Source organism: Aegilops tauschii, chromosome 5 (genome assembly GCF_002575655.3).
Source record: "Aegilops tauschii subsp. strangulata cultivar AL8/78 chromosome 5, Aet v6.0, whole genome shotgun sequence".
Taxonomy (NCBI): Eukaryota; Viridiplantae; Streptophyta; class Magnoliopsida; order Poales; family Poaceae; genus Aegilops; species Aegilops tauschii.
In genome coordinates, this window is record NC_053039.3 from 215,699,145 (window position 1) to 215,717,470 (window position 18,326).

Here is an 18,326-nt window from a genome sequence, read left to right on the forward strand (position 1 = left end):
GCTCCTCTCCTATAAAAGCAGACTTGTTCTAATCCAAGCTACCTTGCAAGCATCCCCATTTATCTGTTGTCCTTCTAAAATTTTCAAAATGGGCAATAGATTTTATCAATTCCTAAATGACTAATGTGGAATGACTTTGAAGGCCATAGAAAGCTGCATTTAGCTAATTGAAAACTGGTTTGCATTGAAAAAAGAGTTTGAAGGTTTGGGCATCCCTAACCTCCAGGAGATCAACCTCTGCTTGTTGGGGTCCTGGGTCAAGAGATATTATGAAGGGGATGGCAAGCCTTGAAAAATAATCATTGATCATAGTACATGACTGGTAGGCCTAACCTATTTTGCCCCCAACCCTAACCTAACATTTCCAGAATCTGGAAAGGGGTTATATCCAAATTCAAGCTTTAAAATCTGGGTATAGGTGCAAAGGTGGGAGGGCAGCTTTTAGGTACTTGATTTGCATGTAAAATCGGATGGACCATGTGGGGGCTGCAAATGAAGAGGACACGACGTGGGACGAATGTCGAACGAAAATGGGAACAGTACGTTTTTTTTAGATAAGGAAGATAGGAGGAGAAGGAAGAAGAGATGAGAGGAGATTCATTGTTGCAAGACAGAACGAAAGATGAAATATATGCAGACTAACTATACGATAAATTGTTTGTTGAGAATAGCTGGCTTTTGTGTCTTTTCTTTGCATGTTTTCCATCCATATTCAAGTACTTGTATATAAGTTTGTTTCGTATTGTGAGCTGCAGACTCTACAGCTAGTAACATTGCTTCTGTAGTCTGAACATTCCGTACTAATCTACTAGTTCCTCAATAATTTTATTGGCTGACACACGTACAGTCCCGCAAAGTATCTACATTTGCTCACACAATCTACAGCACATTCAACGACTAAACAGAATTACGATATGGAGTTGATGCAAGAACTGGAGAAGTGAGAGAGCAATTTACAACTGGGGGAAATCAGAAATGCTAAAACAACACGAAGCAAATTGTCATCCCATCCATCACATGTTGGCACATTGGGCAATACAAAACAGAAAGCAAACTTGTATTAGCTATTTTGGGAGTATATGTATCTGTACAGGGGCATGTTCCATTATTGTTTTGTGCCACTAACTAGCCTTGCTGTAATCAAGGAACATCTACAAATATGTGCCTTCATCACCAGAAGCCTCCTTTGAGAGCTTGTCTCATCAATCATGGTGTTAGTAAGAAACTCACGGCTATGTCAAGCCAAGCAATGAAGGTTGCTTGAAGCTAGAGCCACTTGCTTTACTGAAGGATGTGATTGCCCTATCCTTGGAGACAGTATTGCTTAAAGCCAACTCGGAAGAATTTGACTGTTGATTGTTTTCACTGTGGCCAGGTCTGGCCCATATTTTGATTAGTCCCTCGCGGCAAATGGTGACGATTGATTCAGTGCTGAACACCACACCAGACAGGAGATCCGCATGTACTCGGTGGGCGACAAGAGGTGAAAGCTTCGGCACGTCCCGCATTCTGGGAGAAGGTTGAAGAATACCTGTTGGAGGGCATGCACTGTCCCAGTGTGCAGAAGGGCTCCCACTGCTAAATGTTGGCGAACCACCTGAAGGATGACGTAGTGGGACAACAATCTCATCCATTGCCAAATCCCACAGAAGCAATTGGGTATCCTAAGAGTATGCCAGAGTGGCAATTGATATCAGTAGTCAACCGTGTTGGAGAAAGCAAACTGTAAAAACACTTGCCAATTTATCTGATAGCTGACTATATATTCATATAATAAGCTAAGACATGATAAGTTCATAACAGATCACCAAGTTTTGACAAAAATCAATCTGATCTTCTAAAAATATGATGAGGTAAAATGACACTCAATAGTTAAGTTCATCAACATGAATCGAAAATGTTGGCGAAATCACACTACGAAAAAAGCAGCATGAGCAGCGTAATTACTGGAGAAATTTGCATGTTTATTACATAATTAGTGTGATCAGTTCAATGCCCTGCAATAAGCATAAGACTGAACAGCAAGGAACATTCCAACAGTTCATTAACTGAAGATCTCCCAGTAATTAAGTAAGCAGGGAAGAAATTGAGAGGTTAAGTATTTTAAGGTACTCCCAGATTTCACTCTTATTTGTACTAAAGAAGTTACAAGATCAGACAGGCATGCATCGGTTTATCTCTACTGCTTAAAAAAGACGCAAGGCTCTGTCTCCCATCTTACGATATCCGACTCCCCACGCCCCACGTCGTCCGTACTGCCCTACGACCTGTTTTTTCCTACGTCCGTACTCCCTCTCCCATCGGTTTTCTTGATCCCCTGACATCACACAGCATAGGAACACAAACCCATCTTTGATCGAAACGAAACCCTAACCCTAGCATTATGGAGGCCCCTCCACCGCTGCTCGATAGCAGGAAATGAGTGCCTTTCATAATTGCTTCATCATCTCTACGGTGTTGACGTTTGGACTGCAGCTATTCACACTTGAAATAAACCTGCTTTCATTTGGTTTCTGATTTGTGACAACTTCTTGTGCTCCAGTGCTCGGTTTGAAAATTGTTTTTGGAATGATTCCTCTGAATAGACTGCTTATGTTTGAATTTATACATGTATGCCTAACTTGATAAAAACGGGATCTACTATTCTCATATGTGATTAAATACCACATGTTAGAAATTTGCAGAGGCAACTCCGGGAAGAGATTGACATGCATGTGGCGTTGACAGATGCCATCGCACATAATGCAGAGCTGATACTTAAATCTACCATAAAGCTAAGCTACCAATAAGGTGAGCAGCAGCATGCTTGACATGTACAATATTAATTTGTTGGTTCTTGTCGTGCCACAAGATTATGTTTGTTCAGACTGTGTAAATTAACATGTCCTTGAGCTATTTCACAGCTTTCAATTAACTTGTGTGGTCTACTATATTTTACAGTAGCAGAATTTCTTTTACTGTGTGAACAGAGTGTAATTGTCCAAAAGATGTATATTTTATTTATTTTTGTCTCTCACCCAGTTTCAGTATCGGTCCTCTCAACCTGACAAAGTTTTTTCTTTATATGGTACTTAAGAATAGTTATTATGGTGGAGCGGAGTTAGCACTTGCTCACCAATGACTCTTCCTCATAGAGTTTTGCCGAACTAGAGTTAGTATATGCATTCTTCGGCTAGAGAAAACAATGACTTTCATTGGTAGATCGGGTTTATACATATGCATTTCTGATATACTGTGGAGATATTATTTTCTCACGAGGGCTGCAGATATCCTTTGAGAAAGATACCACGTGCACATACTGGATGTTGTCATGGTACAAGCCACCTCTATCCTGCTAAAAGAATTTGACGTGGTAGCCTGCATCAGTTTTTGAATGATTTTGTAGAAGTTTGCTAAAAGATAAAGCAGGTGCAACACTTCATTTGTCGCAACATGGTAAAATATTGCAAGCATTTTGGACAACTCTTAAATTCATCTATATGAGCAACTCCTGAGTGTTAGTTAAACAATGTTGAAAATCGTAATGTTATTCCATAGCAAAGCACAAGTTCACATAAGCGGGTTCATATGTCGGACATTCCTTTTTGAATATTTTTCAGTTACAATGATGCCAAGTGACATATTTAGAGGTAATATTTCCGCTACATCGCCATCATCCATAATTTTGATTATTCCATCCATGTTGTGGAAGTGTTGCAACATGGTTCTAACTATGCATGTGCTTAGGGCATCTCTAGCAGACCACCTAAAGGTCATATTTGAGAAGAAAAAGTGTCGTTTAGGGGATTAAGGGGTATCTAGCAGATCCCCTAAACCAAAATTTCCTCAAATATGACTCTTCCTCCCATAAAACTGCCCCCCATCTGCTCAAATTTAGTCCAGCCGATGTGATTCTCAGCAAAAATAAGCGAGCTGCGGGCCTCCCGTCTGACCACGCCGCCGCCGGCGGCCATCCGCCACCCCGGTAATCGGAAAAATGAAACCCTCCACCGCCCCCGCACCTCCGGCGACCCTCATTGGCGACGAGGAATTTCGCGAATCCCCTCAGACCTGTCATCTACGTCGTCCTCCTGCCGCCGCTCCTGGATCCCATGCGTCACCGGAGACGTTCACCGTCGCACAACGGGATTCCGACTCGAGACAAGCACAGCGTCAAGACGAGCAGGACGAGGCAAGCAGCACAAGCGTGACCACATCTCGATCGAAGCGCCAACATGGGAGTAGAGCCAAAGCTTGTCGACCGCACTGCCGTCCTCACGGGGCCACTGCCGTCCTCACAAGGCCACGGCACCCGAATGCTCCAGCTGGTGGGTGCTTTCGTCGTGCGCAGCGTCACGGCCACCGTCACCACTGACCAGCTCTTGCACGCCGGATCCAGTCGCAGCGACCCGGGCTCCCCTCCTTCCGTCCCACTCGGCCTAGTGCGCGCAACTCCGCCTCACCGGCTACGGCAGCATCACAGTGAGCTCTGAAGTCCCAAGGCTCCATGTCCTACGTGTTGTGGAGGGGCGTAGGAGGATTTGGTGCTATTTGTTAAGCGACACGGCAATGTCGGGCCCCAAATCCAAGGCGAAAGCCGACCGGGAGCCCACGCGACACAGCAACGTCGCTAGTGTCATGTTCCTGCCACTGCCGTTGCAGCGCATCCATCTCCACGGGTGCATTTTGACTCGTGGCCCCTGTGATCTGTTTCATCGAGCTGAGCGCGTACTTGATGTACAGGGGATGCAGAACAACATGGCGGCGTACGTGATGTTCGCTTGCAGAGAGATGAACTGGATTCAGTCCATGCTCTACTTCTATGGCTACACCTGCTTCTGGTTAATCCTCTTTGCTACAGATTTGATGAATTGTGTATGTGGATGTGTAGTGTATGTGTTTGATGAATTGTGTGAGCCAAATCACATATAAGAGGAAAAGTCATAGGAGATCTGCTAGTTAGAAACAGTGATTTCCCTAAAAGAAATAGGGAAATGGGATAGGGGAAGATTTGACACTTTTAGGATAGGGAGTCTGCTAGAGATGCCCTTACCATGTCATTGTACTTTCCTATACCTATGATTTGTGCATGTGTCTAAAAGAAGTTTGAACATATGATTCATGTCTATCTCTACAGGGAGTCTGGACAGAGGTGTCAAGCTTCGATCGAGAAGGCGCAGAGGTAATTTAACCGGTCGAGGAAGGAGTATTTAACATTAAAAAGCTCAACAGTGGCGGTGGAAGAAGTGATTTAATGTTAAAAAGGTTAACAATACTCCCTGATGTTCCCTAAAGGTATATGTTAGACACAATTAGTGTTAAACAACTAGATTATGCTTGCCACCTATAACAAAAAGAAAGTCAACAATGCTCCCTGATGTTCCCCAAAGATATATGATACACAATTAGTGTTAAACAACTAGAATATGCTTGCCCCCGTTGCAAAGCATGGGCAATTACCTAGTCTTATTAAAGATGAGCAGTAAATATTTTCATGGATATGCCATAAATGTTCAAGCTATAATACAATGAATCAACTTCGGATACCTGACCAACAGAACCAAAACGATACACCGCATTTTCTCCCGTTCCATCAGCATTTGGTGGGGACCAATATGGATCAAAAGCAACTCCACTAACCTGTTTGCAAAAAAATTACCCATGTCGTCAAATACAACTTCTGAAAGCAAACGTCAAGACATTGAAAAAGCCTCAAGGGAAATTCAATTGATACCCAAGAATTATGCCCTTCACCCCATGCAACAGTCTTCCTGTCGTCCATGCTCCATACCTGCACAAGATCATCTTCACCACCTGTCAATAGATATTTGCCATCCGAGCTGTAAAAGCAGACCACAGTCAAACTAGGTCAGAAACTGGGCCATACTCATTTCTTCATCATTCTCGACTGATCCACCCAAATAAATACTCATAATTGACAAACCCATAGAAATGTGAGAACAAATAGAAGATAAGTATCAGAGATCAGAGAACCCATAAGATGGTAGAGAGACGCTTCAATGCATAGCTCATGGCGTACACAATAGAGCCATATACTAGCTTTATTAGATATCATCAAGGAAACTACAACAATTTTGGATGCTAGTCAGCCCAGGCAGGTTTTAAAGTCTGAACTTTGAAGTACTTTAAACTAAGGGTCATAAATAGAAAAACATTCCACACAAACATCAGCATACAAAATAGAGTAAACTGCATAAGTGTGGCTAAGAAATAATTTGCAGAGCAGCCAACCATAAAACTAACTGGGAGAAAACATGGCAAACACATACAGAAGACATCGAATCATTCAAATGTAATAAAGGTACCTCCAGGTGCAACACAAGAGAGCGCCATAATAACTTTTGCCACCAAATATTAGCTGTTCCTTTGAAAAGTCAAACACTCTCAAATAACCTACATATGGTTCATCGATATTAGTTAAGCCTGAAATGTAGGATGGTGGAATTTCTGAGTAGTAAAAACGTCTTCAGTGTGGGTCTATCTAGGATAAAGGAAGTACCATCTCGCCCAACTGTCGCCAAGTATGCCCCATCTGGAGAGAAGGAAATTGCATTGATTGAACCATGACAAACATGCCACCTGGCAATTGGGTTACTCTGTAATGTTTTTGAGATAAGAGCAGCAATTTAGTGTGTAGGGATCTGCCGCCCCAATATGCATAAACCCATAAAATCCATAATAAAATGGTCAAACAAACACATTAAAAATTACAGAAGCGCATGATTGACTGCTAGTTCAACTGACTACAAATTAAAATTCTACACATTCACATAATCTTTTGCCTACTACATCCATAAACTTTGTGAGTTTCTTGGAACATTATTTCGTACACTTTCTCTACTCTGGATGTAGGATCTCCTGGGCACCACCTAATTTTCCTTAAAATATATTCAACAATAATCATTGTCCCAGATTCTGTAGGTAGAAACAAACCCAATGGCTTGATGTAAACTCATGTACCAAATGTTATGAGAGAAGCATTTGCAGGATACCAAAAATCATAGGTTAACGAAACTACCGCCCAGATCCCAACATTCACTGTAGAATTTATATGGTCAGCTTACTGGTATGATAGTACCTTTTGCAAACATATGCCAGTAGAGTTTTAATCACAACAGTAAATTCTAGTCTACAAACAAAAATCATAACACTGTTTGCAGGTGGAGACTAGCAAGGGAACACTGCATAGGTAGGAGCCAGCTGGGAGATTACCATTTTCTATTACTCACCCAAACTCTTAAATGCAAGCATAAAGAAAAACGTCCACTTCTGAGGAACTAATTTATGTCTGCTGTGTGTACATAAGCATCCATGGGAAATCAGAATGTTAGAAGCCATTTTAAATGGTGAGCTCTCTTAAACGGTTCAGATTGATTTTTTTCTGAATAATGGTGAATTTATACTGATAGTATCACTGTTCAGCCATTTACATTTCTATGCGTAAGAAAAGGAACATTAATGCTCATTGCATCAAGATACATTTAACGTTAAGAATGGTAGACTAAAGTGACAAACTGTAGGGTATGTAACAGATCACCAGGCCACAGTTTCATGCGCACAGAGAGGGCAAAATGCACTTCTATAATAAATTAACTAATTGAACAAAAAATAATGTGGTTTAAGGAACTAATACTGAATGCCTAAAATACCTTACTCGACTTTGCATGTGAAACCATCAACTGAGCTGGATCCTTTATAGCTGGAAATGTACACTCCGTGTTTCCATCTCTGCACTGAATGTAAAGAATATACATCAGTTCAAACATCAGCGCAAACATTTATACTCCCTCCGTTCGGAATTACTCGTCCAAGAAATGAATGTATCTAGATGTATTTTAGTTGTAGATACATCCATTTTTTTGTGACAAATAATTCCGAACGGAGGGAGTAGATGCCAAATTCCATGATCATCATTGCTCACTTTATCATACACATACAAATTTCCATCAGAGTGGCTAACAACAAACATGCCTTCACACTCCGGAACCCATGCAACAGAAGTGCAACGGCTGCAAACAATAGTACTGAGAAGTCAACAGGAGTTAACTAAAATAATAAGAGGGGATAAGCATCTGTAAGAACCAATATGCAAGCAGCACTCTGCTTATATTGCAGTCATGCAGACTAAAGTCAGAAGCCCCCCAGGGCGCCCAACCCCATCAAAATAATGCATTAAATCTCTGATGTTAAAGAGAAATATCGAGAGCAGCCAGTACAAATTTTACTTCCCCTTATCTACTTCTACAAACCATACTGATTCATAGGTGTGCAAGTATATGCCATGAGACACCAGATGATGAACACACAAGGAAATCAGGTCCTTCTTTTGTCTCCACAATATGATGAGTTAATACAAGGCAATACCTGACAGCATATAGGCAATAAACAGAAAGACAATTGCCTTACCATAGATTGGTGGAGCCAAATATTTGCTCAGCCGTTGATTGTTTCAACGTCCCAAACAAAGTCTATCGTGTTTTAAATTCTTTATTAAATGCTTCTGGAGTCCTTGTGAGGGAATGTGAAGGAAGATAACTTTTGTAACTCCTAAATTTTTTTTGTCATCTATCTGATACTTAAAACTGACATGACTAAACTGGGGAAAATGATGGGTTCTCGAGTAATATATCAGAGTGCTGTATTTGCATCTATGCATACTTGATGGAATCTTGTAGAGTATGTTAAATCACAAGATAGTGAAATAAACAAGCAAACAACAACATTATTAATAGGTAACACTGATTCAAATCAGAAAATGCAAACAACCTCCAAATATCATATATGACATGCACATGGATAGCATGAATGAATAATGAAAATTAAAACATGCCTGCTGATGCTCATTCCATCTTTATCACCCCTATTATAATGTTGGGATGCAACAGGCTTCCTTCCAGGTTCTTGTAGCTGTTGCCTCAGCGACATTGAATAAACTGCATAATCGACACACCATAAACACGTTCCATTTTGAAGCGGAAAAACAGCTAACAAATACTGCACTAACCATCCCCTGATCCCATCCCAATGATTAAGTCATGCCCCTCCTTGGCCTCCGAGTCAAATGCGTGGCACAATGGGTTAGAGTTGCTAAAATGGATGGACTTTAGCGGATCCTAGTGAAATTAATCAGCTGATCAGAACCAACAGTACAACTGCATTTAGCATGCGTCAAATAAAGGATTGCAGACCTTGTCCTGGGAATTAAGGTCACTGATGAATAGTGTATCCGCAGAATTGTAGATGATGTATGCACCCTTGCCATCGTAGTTTGCTACAGCTTGAGATCCTCCAAGGCTTGTAGATGTACCAAGGGTTCCTCCCACACGGTTGCTTCCAGACACAGCACGACTGACACCATTGCCCCCAACAAAGCTAAGTGCCCGGCTACCATTCCCGGTACCCAGCAGCCTTGCTGCCGCCGATCGCATCCCACTGCTGGAGCTTGGTGTTGATGGCGTGGAGCCTTGGCCAGTCGACCTCTCCTTCAGGTATGCCACCGTCAACTGCCACAATCAATAAACAAACTTACTATTTTTTTTAACAGGAAACAAACTTACTACAAAACAAGAACCCGGAAGACCAGGACCGGACAACAGGCTAACCAGTTCGGCCAATCAAGCCTAAGCTGTTACTACAAAATGACAGAGATGAGAAGTAATAGCAATAATTACTATAAAGCCGTTCAAAAAACAATTAACTACAAAAGTGAGAAGACAACCAGAATTATTCAATATCAGTACTGAAATAAATAGTTAGCAGCAACCTACACTAAAACTAAGGCTGGTCATAGTGGGGAGTTAACTTTATACTAGTGTCATGCATAACACTAATCTATGTTACTACCTTCATTAGTGCAAAGTAACATAGTAGTAGTATGGCTTCATGCATTAACGTGTAGACTAATTTTCTCTTGGGAAGCGTTAGAGTGGTAGTACCATCTCTGTTCCTCATTTAATACTATGCCATGTCATAATCACTAATATGACTAGTTGGCATTGCATGAGTATGCATGTTACTACCTATGTTACTCCCACGATGAATAGTCTAAGGCTAGTCATAGTGGGGAGTAACTTAGATTATGTTACTACCTCCATAGTGGGTAGTGTCATCCGTGCGATAACATAGAGCTTCATTTATTACTTTGTATAGTCATTTTACATTGGGAACCGCTATGTGATGGTAACATATTATGTTACTCCATTTGCATCTCTCCTCATCTTGCCACTTCATATTTTTTGCCTATGTGACATGCATGTTATTACTTGTGTTACTCCCACTATGAGAAGCTAATAGAGATTCCAACATATCAAGGAAGCGCTCATGATAAGATCACTAGCTACAAGCCAACAGCACAAGAAACTGTGTAATGAAAATCTAACACCAATCGAAATCCTAGCAGTGTATAAAATAACGCTATCAAATTTCATTTAAATACCACGCCCGAGCCACTCGAAATCTCAACAACGATACAAACCCGCCGAAATACTCGACGAGACAACCCAATTCACCATGCGGAATTCCAACCTAGATCCCCCTAGTTGGCGCCAGAACCGCGACGGCGTCCACGGGTACCTGCGAGACGGTCTTCCCGCCGTGGTTGTAGTGAAGGACAGCGGTGGAGTGAGCTTTCTCGTACTGCAGCTTGTACCTCCCCTCGGGCGTCTTGAAGTAGGTCTTGAGCCCGGCCGCCGTCGCCGCCGCGGCGCCGCCGCCACCAGCCGCCGCCGCCGATGAAGACGACGAATACGACATCGCCGCCATGCTCTCGCACCGCTACCGTCCCCTAACTCTCCCTCGCGATCGCCTCCCGCTGCCCCGCAGTGCTTGCAACTCCCACGGGAGACGACAAGCGGTGGCTCGATTTGGGAGAAGAGACGAAGACGAAAGAAAAGAGACAAACATATATATATAAAATAGAGAAAAAGAAATAGCCTCCGTTCAGACCCGGCCCAGGGTTCACGGGCCGTGCCGTGTCGGCCCGCGTGCCTCTCTGCCTGGCTATTTATTTTTACTAATCGCTTGTAGCCGATCAGCCGGCCGAAATTGGGTGGATCGCTCCTCACACAAAGCGCACACATATGGGACCCACGCGCCACCGCTCACCATAGAAACTTATCCCCACAGTACCTATCCCCAACCTCACGCGTGTCTATCCAGTTCCTCCCCCACCCCAGTTTTCTCTTTCTCTTTAAATCCCCAAAAATACAGCTCCGGCGACAGCGGCTGAGGAGTCGATTGTAAGTGCAGAGGAGACCACAACACACGCGATCAAGGCGACCAAGGCGCGAGAAGTTTGAATAGGTGTTGGGCCGTTCAGTAGGTGTTGGGTGTGGGCCGTTGGGCCGGAGTTGGGTTGTAACTCGCGGTATATAAGCGAGAGAGTGAAACGCTGTGAGATAGAAAATTGAAAATTGAGCTCATTCTATCCTCTCATTCTGGCTTATCCCCCTCCACACGCTATCTCCTCTCTCGCTTCCCTTACCTCCGATTCCTCTCCGTCTCTTACCTCTGCTCCGGCTAGCCGTCGATCAACCCCTGAACTCCGAAGGGTGTGACAGTTGGTATCAGAGCCGTCGCTCCTCTCCGCCGCGTTTCGCTGATTTTTTTTTCTGATTCGTACCCAGCAAATCCGAGGCGACGGTAGCGGATCACCCTAGGGTTCGATCCGCGTAATCCCTGACCTGAGGTGGGTTGATTCGGAGAAATTGGCGACCACGACGACATTCAAACCAAGCCCGCAGTCGCGCTTCATTGTCGACGAGATGGAGGCGTTCCAGGAAAGGATGCTGAAGGAGTTTGCGGAGATCCGCGCCGCGCAGAGCAAGCTGCTCGCAGTCGACGGCCTCAGCGCACAGCTCGAAGCTCTCGACGCCAAGCTGACCGAGCAAGGAGCGCGGCTCGATCAGGTGCAGGTCAAGGTGGATTTGTCCTGCAACACGCTCGGTCAGGTGCAGCAGAGTCAGGCGCATGTGGTTCGGATGCACAAACAGCAGGGTGTGTCTGAGATGGCGTCGCCGACGTCGTCCGAGGTATCTGATGGCATTCTCGGAGCGGGACCTCGATCGGTGGGGCGTCCTCCGCCACCACCTATTCAGGTACCTGAAGTTCAACACGGTTCGTACATTCCTCTTATGCCTGAAATAGATGAGAACCTGGGCAAACGACAGTGGATCCGAAGATGGATTTTCCTAGGTTTGATGGCACAGAGGTGCGCATCTGGTTGGACAAGTGCGAAGCATTTTTCAGACTGTATCACATTCCTGACAGTTTCAGAGTCACATCGGCGTCTCTGTATCTGTCAGAAAACGCTGCTCGTTGGTACCAGGCGTTCAAGCAGTCGGGGGAATTTCATACGTGGGAGCAATTTCGTCAGGCAATTCTGCTGGAATTTGATGTAGATGTGTACAGGCAGAAGATGAAGGAACTGATGCTGCTGAAACAGGTGGATACTGTCGAAGAGTATAAGCAACAGTTTCTGCAACTGGTATACACAGTGAAGCTGTATGAACCCACCATCAGTGATACGTTTCTGGTCACGAGATTTGTGTTGGGTCTCAAGGAGGAGCTTCGATCTGCTGTGGAGTTGCAGATACCAGGCACTGTACAATTGGCAGCTCTCTATGCATCAGTTCAAGAAGGATTGCTTCTTCAGCAGAAAACTCACAAAACCAGTGCTCCAAAAACTGCATACACCAAGTCTGACAGTCGTTCTGGGCTAGCAGCTGGAGAGTTGTGGAAGGCAAAACAACTGAAGGAATATCGTAGAGCAAATGGACTATGCTACAAGTGTGGAGAGAAATTTGTGCCAGGGCATGTGTGTAACCAGAATGCAGCAGGGGGTGCTCAGTTGAAAGCAGCTGAAGTTCTGACTACACAAGAAATTATTTCAGATACAGTGTTGGATGCATTAGTAGCAGGAGCACAAGCAGAATGTGCTACTATTTCAGTTAATGCTTTGTCTGGGGCACAAAACCCTAAAACCATCCAGTTGAGAGCTCTAGTGCAGAACAAGGTGGTGTTGATATTAGTGGACTCTGGCAGCACACATACTTTTGTGGACAAGGCTTTTCTGGAAAAAATCTCAGTTACTGCTGAACCTCTGGTGACTCCTTTACAAGTGAAAGTGGCAAATGGCAGTGTGATCTCTTGCACTGAGAAAGTATCTCAACTGACCTGGTGGATGCAAGGGCACAGTTTCAGTAATTCTATGCAGGTTCTTCCCCTGGGAGGCCATGACATTATTTTGGGAATGGATTGGCTGGAACAATGGGGTGTCATGCAGTGTCACTGGACTGACAAGTGGATACAATTTCAGTATCAGGGCAAGGAAGTCAGATTACAAGGTGTGCTGCCTGTTCAACAAGAAAATATTGAAGAGATATCTGCTGATCAGTTACTGAAATGGGAGAAAGGGAATGAAGTGTGGGCTACTGCTCTGTTAAATCGCATAGTAATGGCTCCTGTTACAGAAATTCCTCAAGAAGTGAAACAAGTATTGGACAAAAACAAGCAGGTGTTCCAGGAACCTACAACCCTGCCCCCACATAGGGCTTTTGATCATAAAATAAATCTAGTACCAGATGCTGCTCCTGTAAACTGTAGACCATACAGATACTCTCCTTTACAAAAAGATGAGATTGAGAAACAGGTGAGGGAAATGTTAGATACTGGTCTAATTACACCCAACATCAGTCCTTTTGCTGCTCCAGTGTTGTTGGTCAAAAATAAAGATGGGACTTGGAGGTTCTGTGTGGATTACAGAAAACTGAATGCAATTACTGTAAAAAATAAGTTTCCAATGCCAGTAATAGATGAGATTTTGGATGAGTTAGGAGGAGCAAAGTGGTTCTCTAAATTGGATCTCAGAGCTGGTTATCACCAGATAAGGATGAAAGAAGAAGATGAGTATAAAACATCATTCAAAACTCATCATGGGCAGTTCCAATTCAGAGTTATGCCATTTGGATTAGCCACTGCTCCAGGAACTTTTCAGTGTGTTATGAACTTTGCTTTTGCAGGGGCCAACAGAAAATATGTACTGGTCTTTATGGATGACATACTGGTGTTCAGTGGCACTTTAGAGGAGCACATTGAACATCTGCAGTCAGTATTTGATATACTGAAGGAAAATCAGCTGTTTGTGAAGGAGAGTAAATGTGCTTTTGCTCAACAGTCCCTTGAATATTTGGGACACATCATTTCTGACAAAGGTGTGTCTACTGATCCTGCTAAGACTGAAGCCATGCTACAATGGCCAGTACCAACATCTGTCACTGAATTGAGGGGTTTCCTAGGCCTTACTGGATATTACAGAAAATTTGTGAGGAACTATGGGTTGCTGGCAAAACCTTTGACTGCCCTCCTAAAGAAGCAAGCATTTGTGTGGTCTAAGGCAGCACAGCAAGCTTTTGAATTGCTAAAGCAGGCCATGGTCAGTACACCTGTGTTAGCTTTGCCAAATTTTGACAAGACTTTCACTATGGAAACTGATGCATGTAACACTGGGGTAGGAGCTGTACTGTCTCAAGAAGGGCACCCTGTGGCATACTACAGCAAGGCACTGGGCATACAAAATCAGAAGAAATCAATATATGAGAAGGAGTTTTTGGCAATCATGTTGGCCATTGATAGATGGAGATCTTACTTAAGCAGAGCACCTTTTGTGATCAAAACAGACCATCAAGGTCAGTGTCACTTGGGAGATCAAAATCTTACATCTGATCTGCAAAGAAAGGCAATGACAAAACTTGTAGGACTGCAATTCTCCATACAGTACAAAAAGGGGGTAGAAAACACTGCTGCAGATGCTTTGTCCAGAGTAGCCCATTTGTTTGTTGTGCAAAGTGTGTCCACCAGCAAACCTGTGTGGGTACAGGAAGTTCTCAACTCATATTTTGTGGACCCAGAGGCCCTGGCAATGTTACAAAAGTTAGCTGTAGATTCTACAGCCTGTCCTGGTTTTCAACTACAGGAAGGTCTTCTGAAACAGGACAGCAAGATTTGGATTGGAGCGAATGAGGGCCTGAAAACAAAACTGATTCAGGCATTTCACTCCACTCCAGTGGGAGGCCACTCAGGCATTCTACCAACATACCACAGAGTTAAACAACTGTTTAGTTGGAGAGGGATGAGAACAGATGTGGAAAATTTCGTCAAGCAATGTGGTGTATGTCAGCAAGCAAAACATGAGTTGTGCAACTCACCAGGTCTGTTACAACCACTACCCATTCCTGACAGTCCTTGGCAGGCCATCAGTATGGATTTCATCGAAGGATTGCCAAAGTCAGAAGGATATTCAGCAATTCTGGTAGTAGTAGATCGTTTCACAAAGGTCAGCCACTTCTTACCATTGAAACATCCTTTCACAGCAGCCTCTGTTGCAAAGATATTTCTCAACAACATTGTGAAACTGCATGGACTACCCCTGGCAATTGTTTCAGACAGACATAAGATTTTCACTAGCTCCTTTTGGAAAGAATTGTTCAGGATATGGGGCACTGAATTGCAAATGAGCACGGCTTACCACCCCCAGACTGATGGCCAAACAGAACGGGTCAATCAGTGTTTGGAAATGTACCTGAGGTGTGTTGTACATGAATTCCCAACCAAATGGGTATCCTGGCTGCCCCAAGCAGAGTTTTGGTATAACTCCACCTATCATTCATCACTGGGATGTACTCCATACAAGGCTCTTTATGGTTATACACCCAATATGGGCCAGCTTCTGGGACACACACCTTCGAGTCACCCAGATGTCAGTGAATGGTTGTCCACACACACTCAACATATAGGAGCTCTGAAAGATCACTTAGCACGGGCCCAGTGCAAGTATAAACACTTTGCTGACAGAAAACGATCTGACAGAGTGTTTACACAAGGAGAAATGGTGTATTTGCGATTGCAACCTTATGCTCAGTCCACAGTGGTCAATCGTCCTTGCAGAAAATTAGCTCTGAAGTATTTTGGACCTTACAAGATATTAGACAAGGTGGGCAATGCTGCATACAGGCTGGAGCTGCCCAGAGGAAGCCAGGTACATCCGGTTTTCCATGTATCTCAGCTCAAGAGTCATGTGCCAGACCACACTCCGGTGTTCACCACTCTGCCAGTTCCGATCGATCTATCTGTCCCTGGGGTTGTACCTGAAGAAATCCTGGATCGGCGTCTGGTCAAGAAAGGGAACGCATCCCACCTTCAAATCTTGGTCAAGTGGTCGAAAATTCCCGCGGCCTCAGCTACTTGGGAGGATTACGAGGTAATCAAAGAGCATTTTCCGGCAGCACCAGCGTGGGGACACGCTGGATCTTCAGGGGCGGGAACTGTAAGTGCAGAGGAGACCACAACACACGCGATCAAGGCGACCAAGGCGCGAGAAGTTTGAATAGGTGTTGGGCCGTTCAGTAGGTGTTGGGTGTGGGCCGTGGGGCCGGAGTTGGGTTGTAACTCGCGGTATATAAGCGAGAAAGTGAAATGCTGTGAGATAGGAAATTGAAAATTGAGCTCATTCTATCCTCTCATTCTGGCTTATCCCCCTCCACACGCTATCTCCTCTCTCGCTTCCCTTACCTCTGATTCCTCTCCGTCTCTTACCTCTGCTCCGGCTAGCCGTCGATCAACCCCTGAACTCCGAAGGGTGTGACACCGATGCGAGCGGAAGCTGCTTCCATGGACGCGAATCTACATACTCTTCTCCCCCGACAACCGGAACGGTGAGCTGCAACCATGGACAGCAGGAGATTCGATGTTAAGGGTAGCTGCAACCGGTGTTCATGGGAGCTGCGACCCAGGCGCGAGCTGCAACCATGGATGGTGGGGAGCTGCAACCGGCATCCGGAGGAGCTACAACCGGTGTTCGGGGGAGCTGCAAACGGTGAACGGCGTCATGCTGTGGGCTAGGACGGCGATGCAACCATAGAAACAGTGAGTTCTTTTTTTGCTACCACCGGCAAGATGAGGTGTTACCACGGGGCAAGGCTAGGTCCTGGTATGACGGTGGCAAGGGGGAGATGCTGCAGAACGGCGCATTTTTTGACTGTTCTTTTTTCTCGGTAACTATGTCATTTTTTTTGAGCTGGAACCATATCATATTTTGGTTGGAATCATGTAAAAATTTTGCTGAAAGCATACCAATGTTTTTGCTAGGAACATGTCATTTTGCTGGAACTATGTCATTTTTTTGCTGGAACCATGTTTTTGCTGGCAACGGCACAAGCCAGGCGAGGACGAGATGTCAGCGATGGTGCGACGGCAGCGCGTGAGATGGATGCGGCGAGCGACTGGAGGTGGGTCGACGTGCTACTGGGGGGAGGGGAGGGGCATGTGCACGCGCAGGAGGATGATGAGTAAGAGGAGCGCAGCGGGGGAAGAAGATGACCCGAAGGATAAGAATCAAGTGGCTGAGAGGGGGCCAATCCGACGGCTAATGCACGACCGGCCGAAACTTTGGGCCGGCGCGCCAGCGCCTAGTACCGCCCTTTATGTTTCTGACAGAGGCACGGCACTACAGGTAAATGGGCCGTGTCATGGCGGCCCGCGTGCCTCTTCCAGGCCCAGGCATGGCACTACTGTAAATGGGTCGGCCCGCAGGTTTAGCCCGTGTGGCAGGATGCTTGTAGGCCTTATAGGCTGGTTTTCGGCCATTTTTATCTGTTGGACTGTCTTTGGGAACATATATATGTAAGTCAAAAATAAATATAAAAAGACACAGGTCGTGTCGTGCGAGTGGCCAGCCTCGCGGCCCATGCGGGCCATGTGCCAGGCCAGGCCAGGCACGCGTGTTAACAGGCTGGCCCGCGGCCTAGGTGGCCTGGTGCTTTTGTTAATGGGGAGGCGAGAATAAAAAATAAATGAAATAGACCGTCCACTCTGTGTGGACACGGAATACTTTACTCATGTTGAAGGCAGTAGTAGAAACACTAGGCGTTTTGAAGCGCGCTGGTTACGGGAACATGAGTTCTCAAATATAGTGCAAGAGGCATGGAACTTGGCGGGGTCCAACCCAGCCCTTGCTACTGTCCAGGAGAAGTTAAACAATATGCATAATTCTTTCCATGACTGGGACCAGAGAGTTCTTAAGAAACCAAAGAAAAGGCTTAGGAAGGCACAGAAAGATCTCGAGAAAATCATGTCGGACCAATCAATGATGATTCAGAAGAGAAAAGAAAGGAGTTATCCGAGCTAATTGAATATTTACTTGAACTAGAGGAAATACACTACATGCAGCGATCTAGAGCGGGATGGCTGAAGAGTGGTGATCGTAATACGAGATTTTTTTCAGGCCTATGCAAATGCTAGACGAAAGAGAAACCTTATTAAGAGGCTTAAAG

General features: G+C 44.6%; 2 protein-coding genes and 1 long non-coding RNA gene across 3 annotated transcripts; 2 read left to right on the plus strand and 1 right to left on the minus strand.

Moving 5' to 3' along the window:
• Positions 1-1,036: 1,036 nt before the first annotated feature.
• Positions 1,037-10,895, minus strand: LOC109779185 (probable catabolite repression protein creC). Its single transcript, XM_020337795.4, has 11 exons — positions 10,573-10,895; positions 9,189-9,503; positions 9,005-9,113; positions 8,831-8,933; positions 7,922-8,009; positions 7,650-7,733; positions 6,500-6,596; positions 6,306-6,393; positions 5,714-5,819; positions 5,527-5,619; positions 1,037-1,664 (listed from the first exon to the last, which is right to left on the minus strand). Exons 1-11 carry the CDS (start codon positions 10,759-10,761, stop codon positions 1,233-1,235), a joined length of 1,704 nt encoding a protein of 567 aa, XP_020193384.1. The 5' UTR covers positions 10,762-10,895; the 3' UTR covers positions 1,037-1,232.
• Positions 10,896-11,762: 867 nt separating this feature from the next.
• LOC120964677 (transposon Tf2-1 polyprotein) lies at positions 11,763-16,381 on the plus strand. Its single transcript, XM_040389516.1, has 3 exons — positions 11,763-12,114; positions 12,168-15,582; positions 15,943-16,381. Exons 1-3 carry the CDS (start codon positions 11,763-11,765, stop codon positions 16,379-16,381), a joined length of 4,206 nt encoding a protein of 1,401 aa, XP_040245450.1.
• Positions 16,382-16,541: 160 nt separating this feature from the next.
• Positions 16,542-17,877, plus strand: LOC120964472 (uncharacterized). Its single transcript, XR_005756879.3, has 2 exons — positions 16,542-17,048; positions 17,143-17,877. It is a non-coding gene; the product is annotated as an uncharacterized lncRNA (long non-coding RNA).
• The last annotated feature ends 449 nt before the right edge of the window (positions 17,878-18,326 follow it).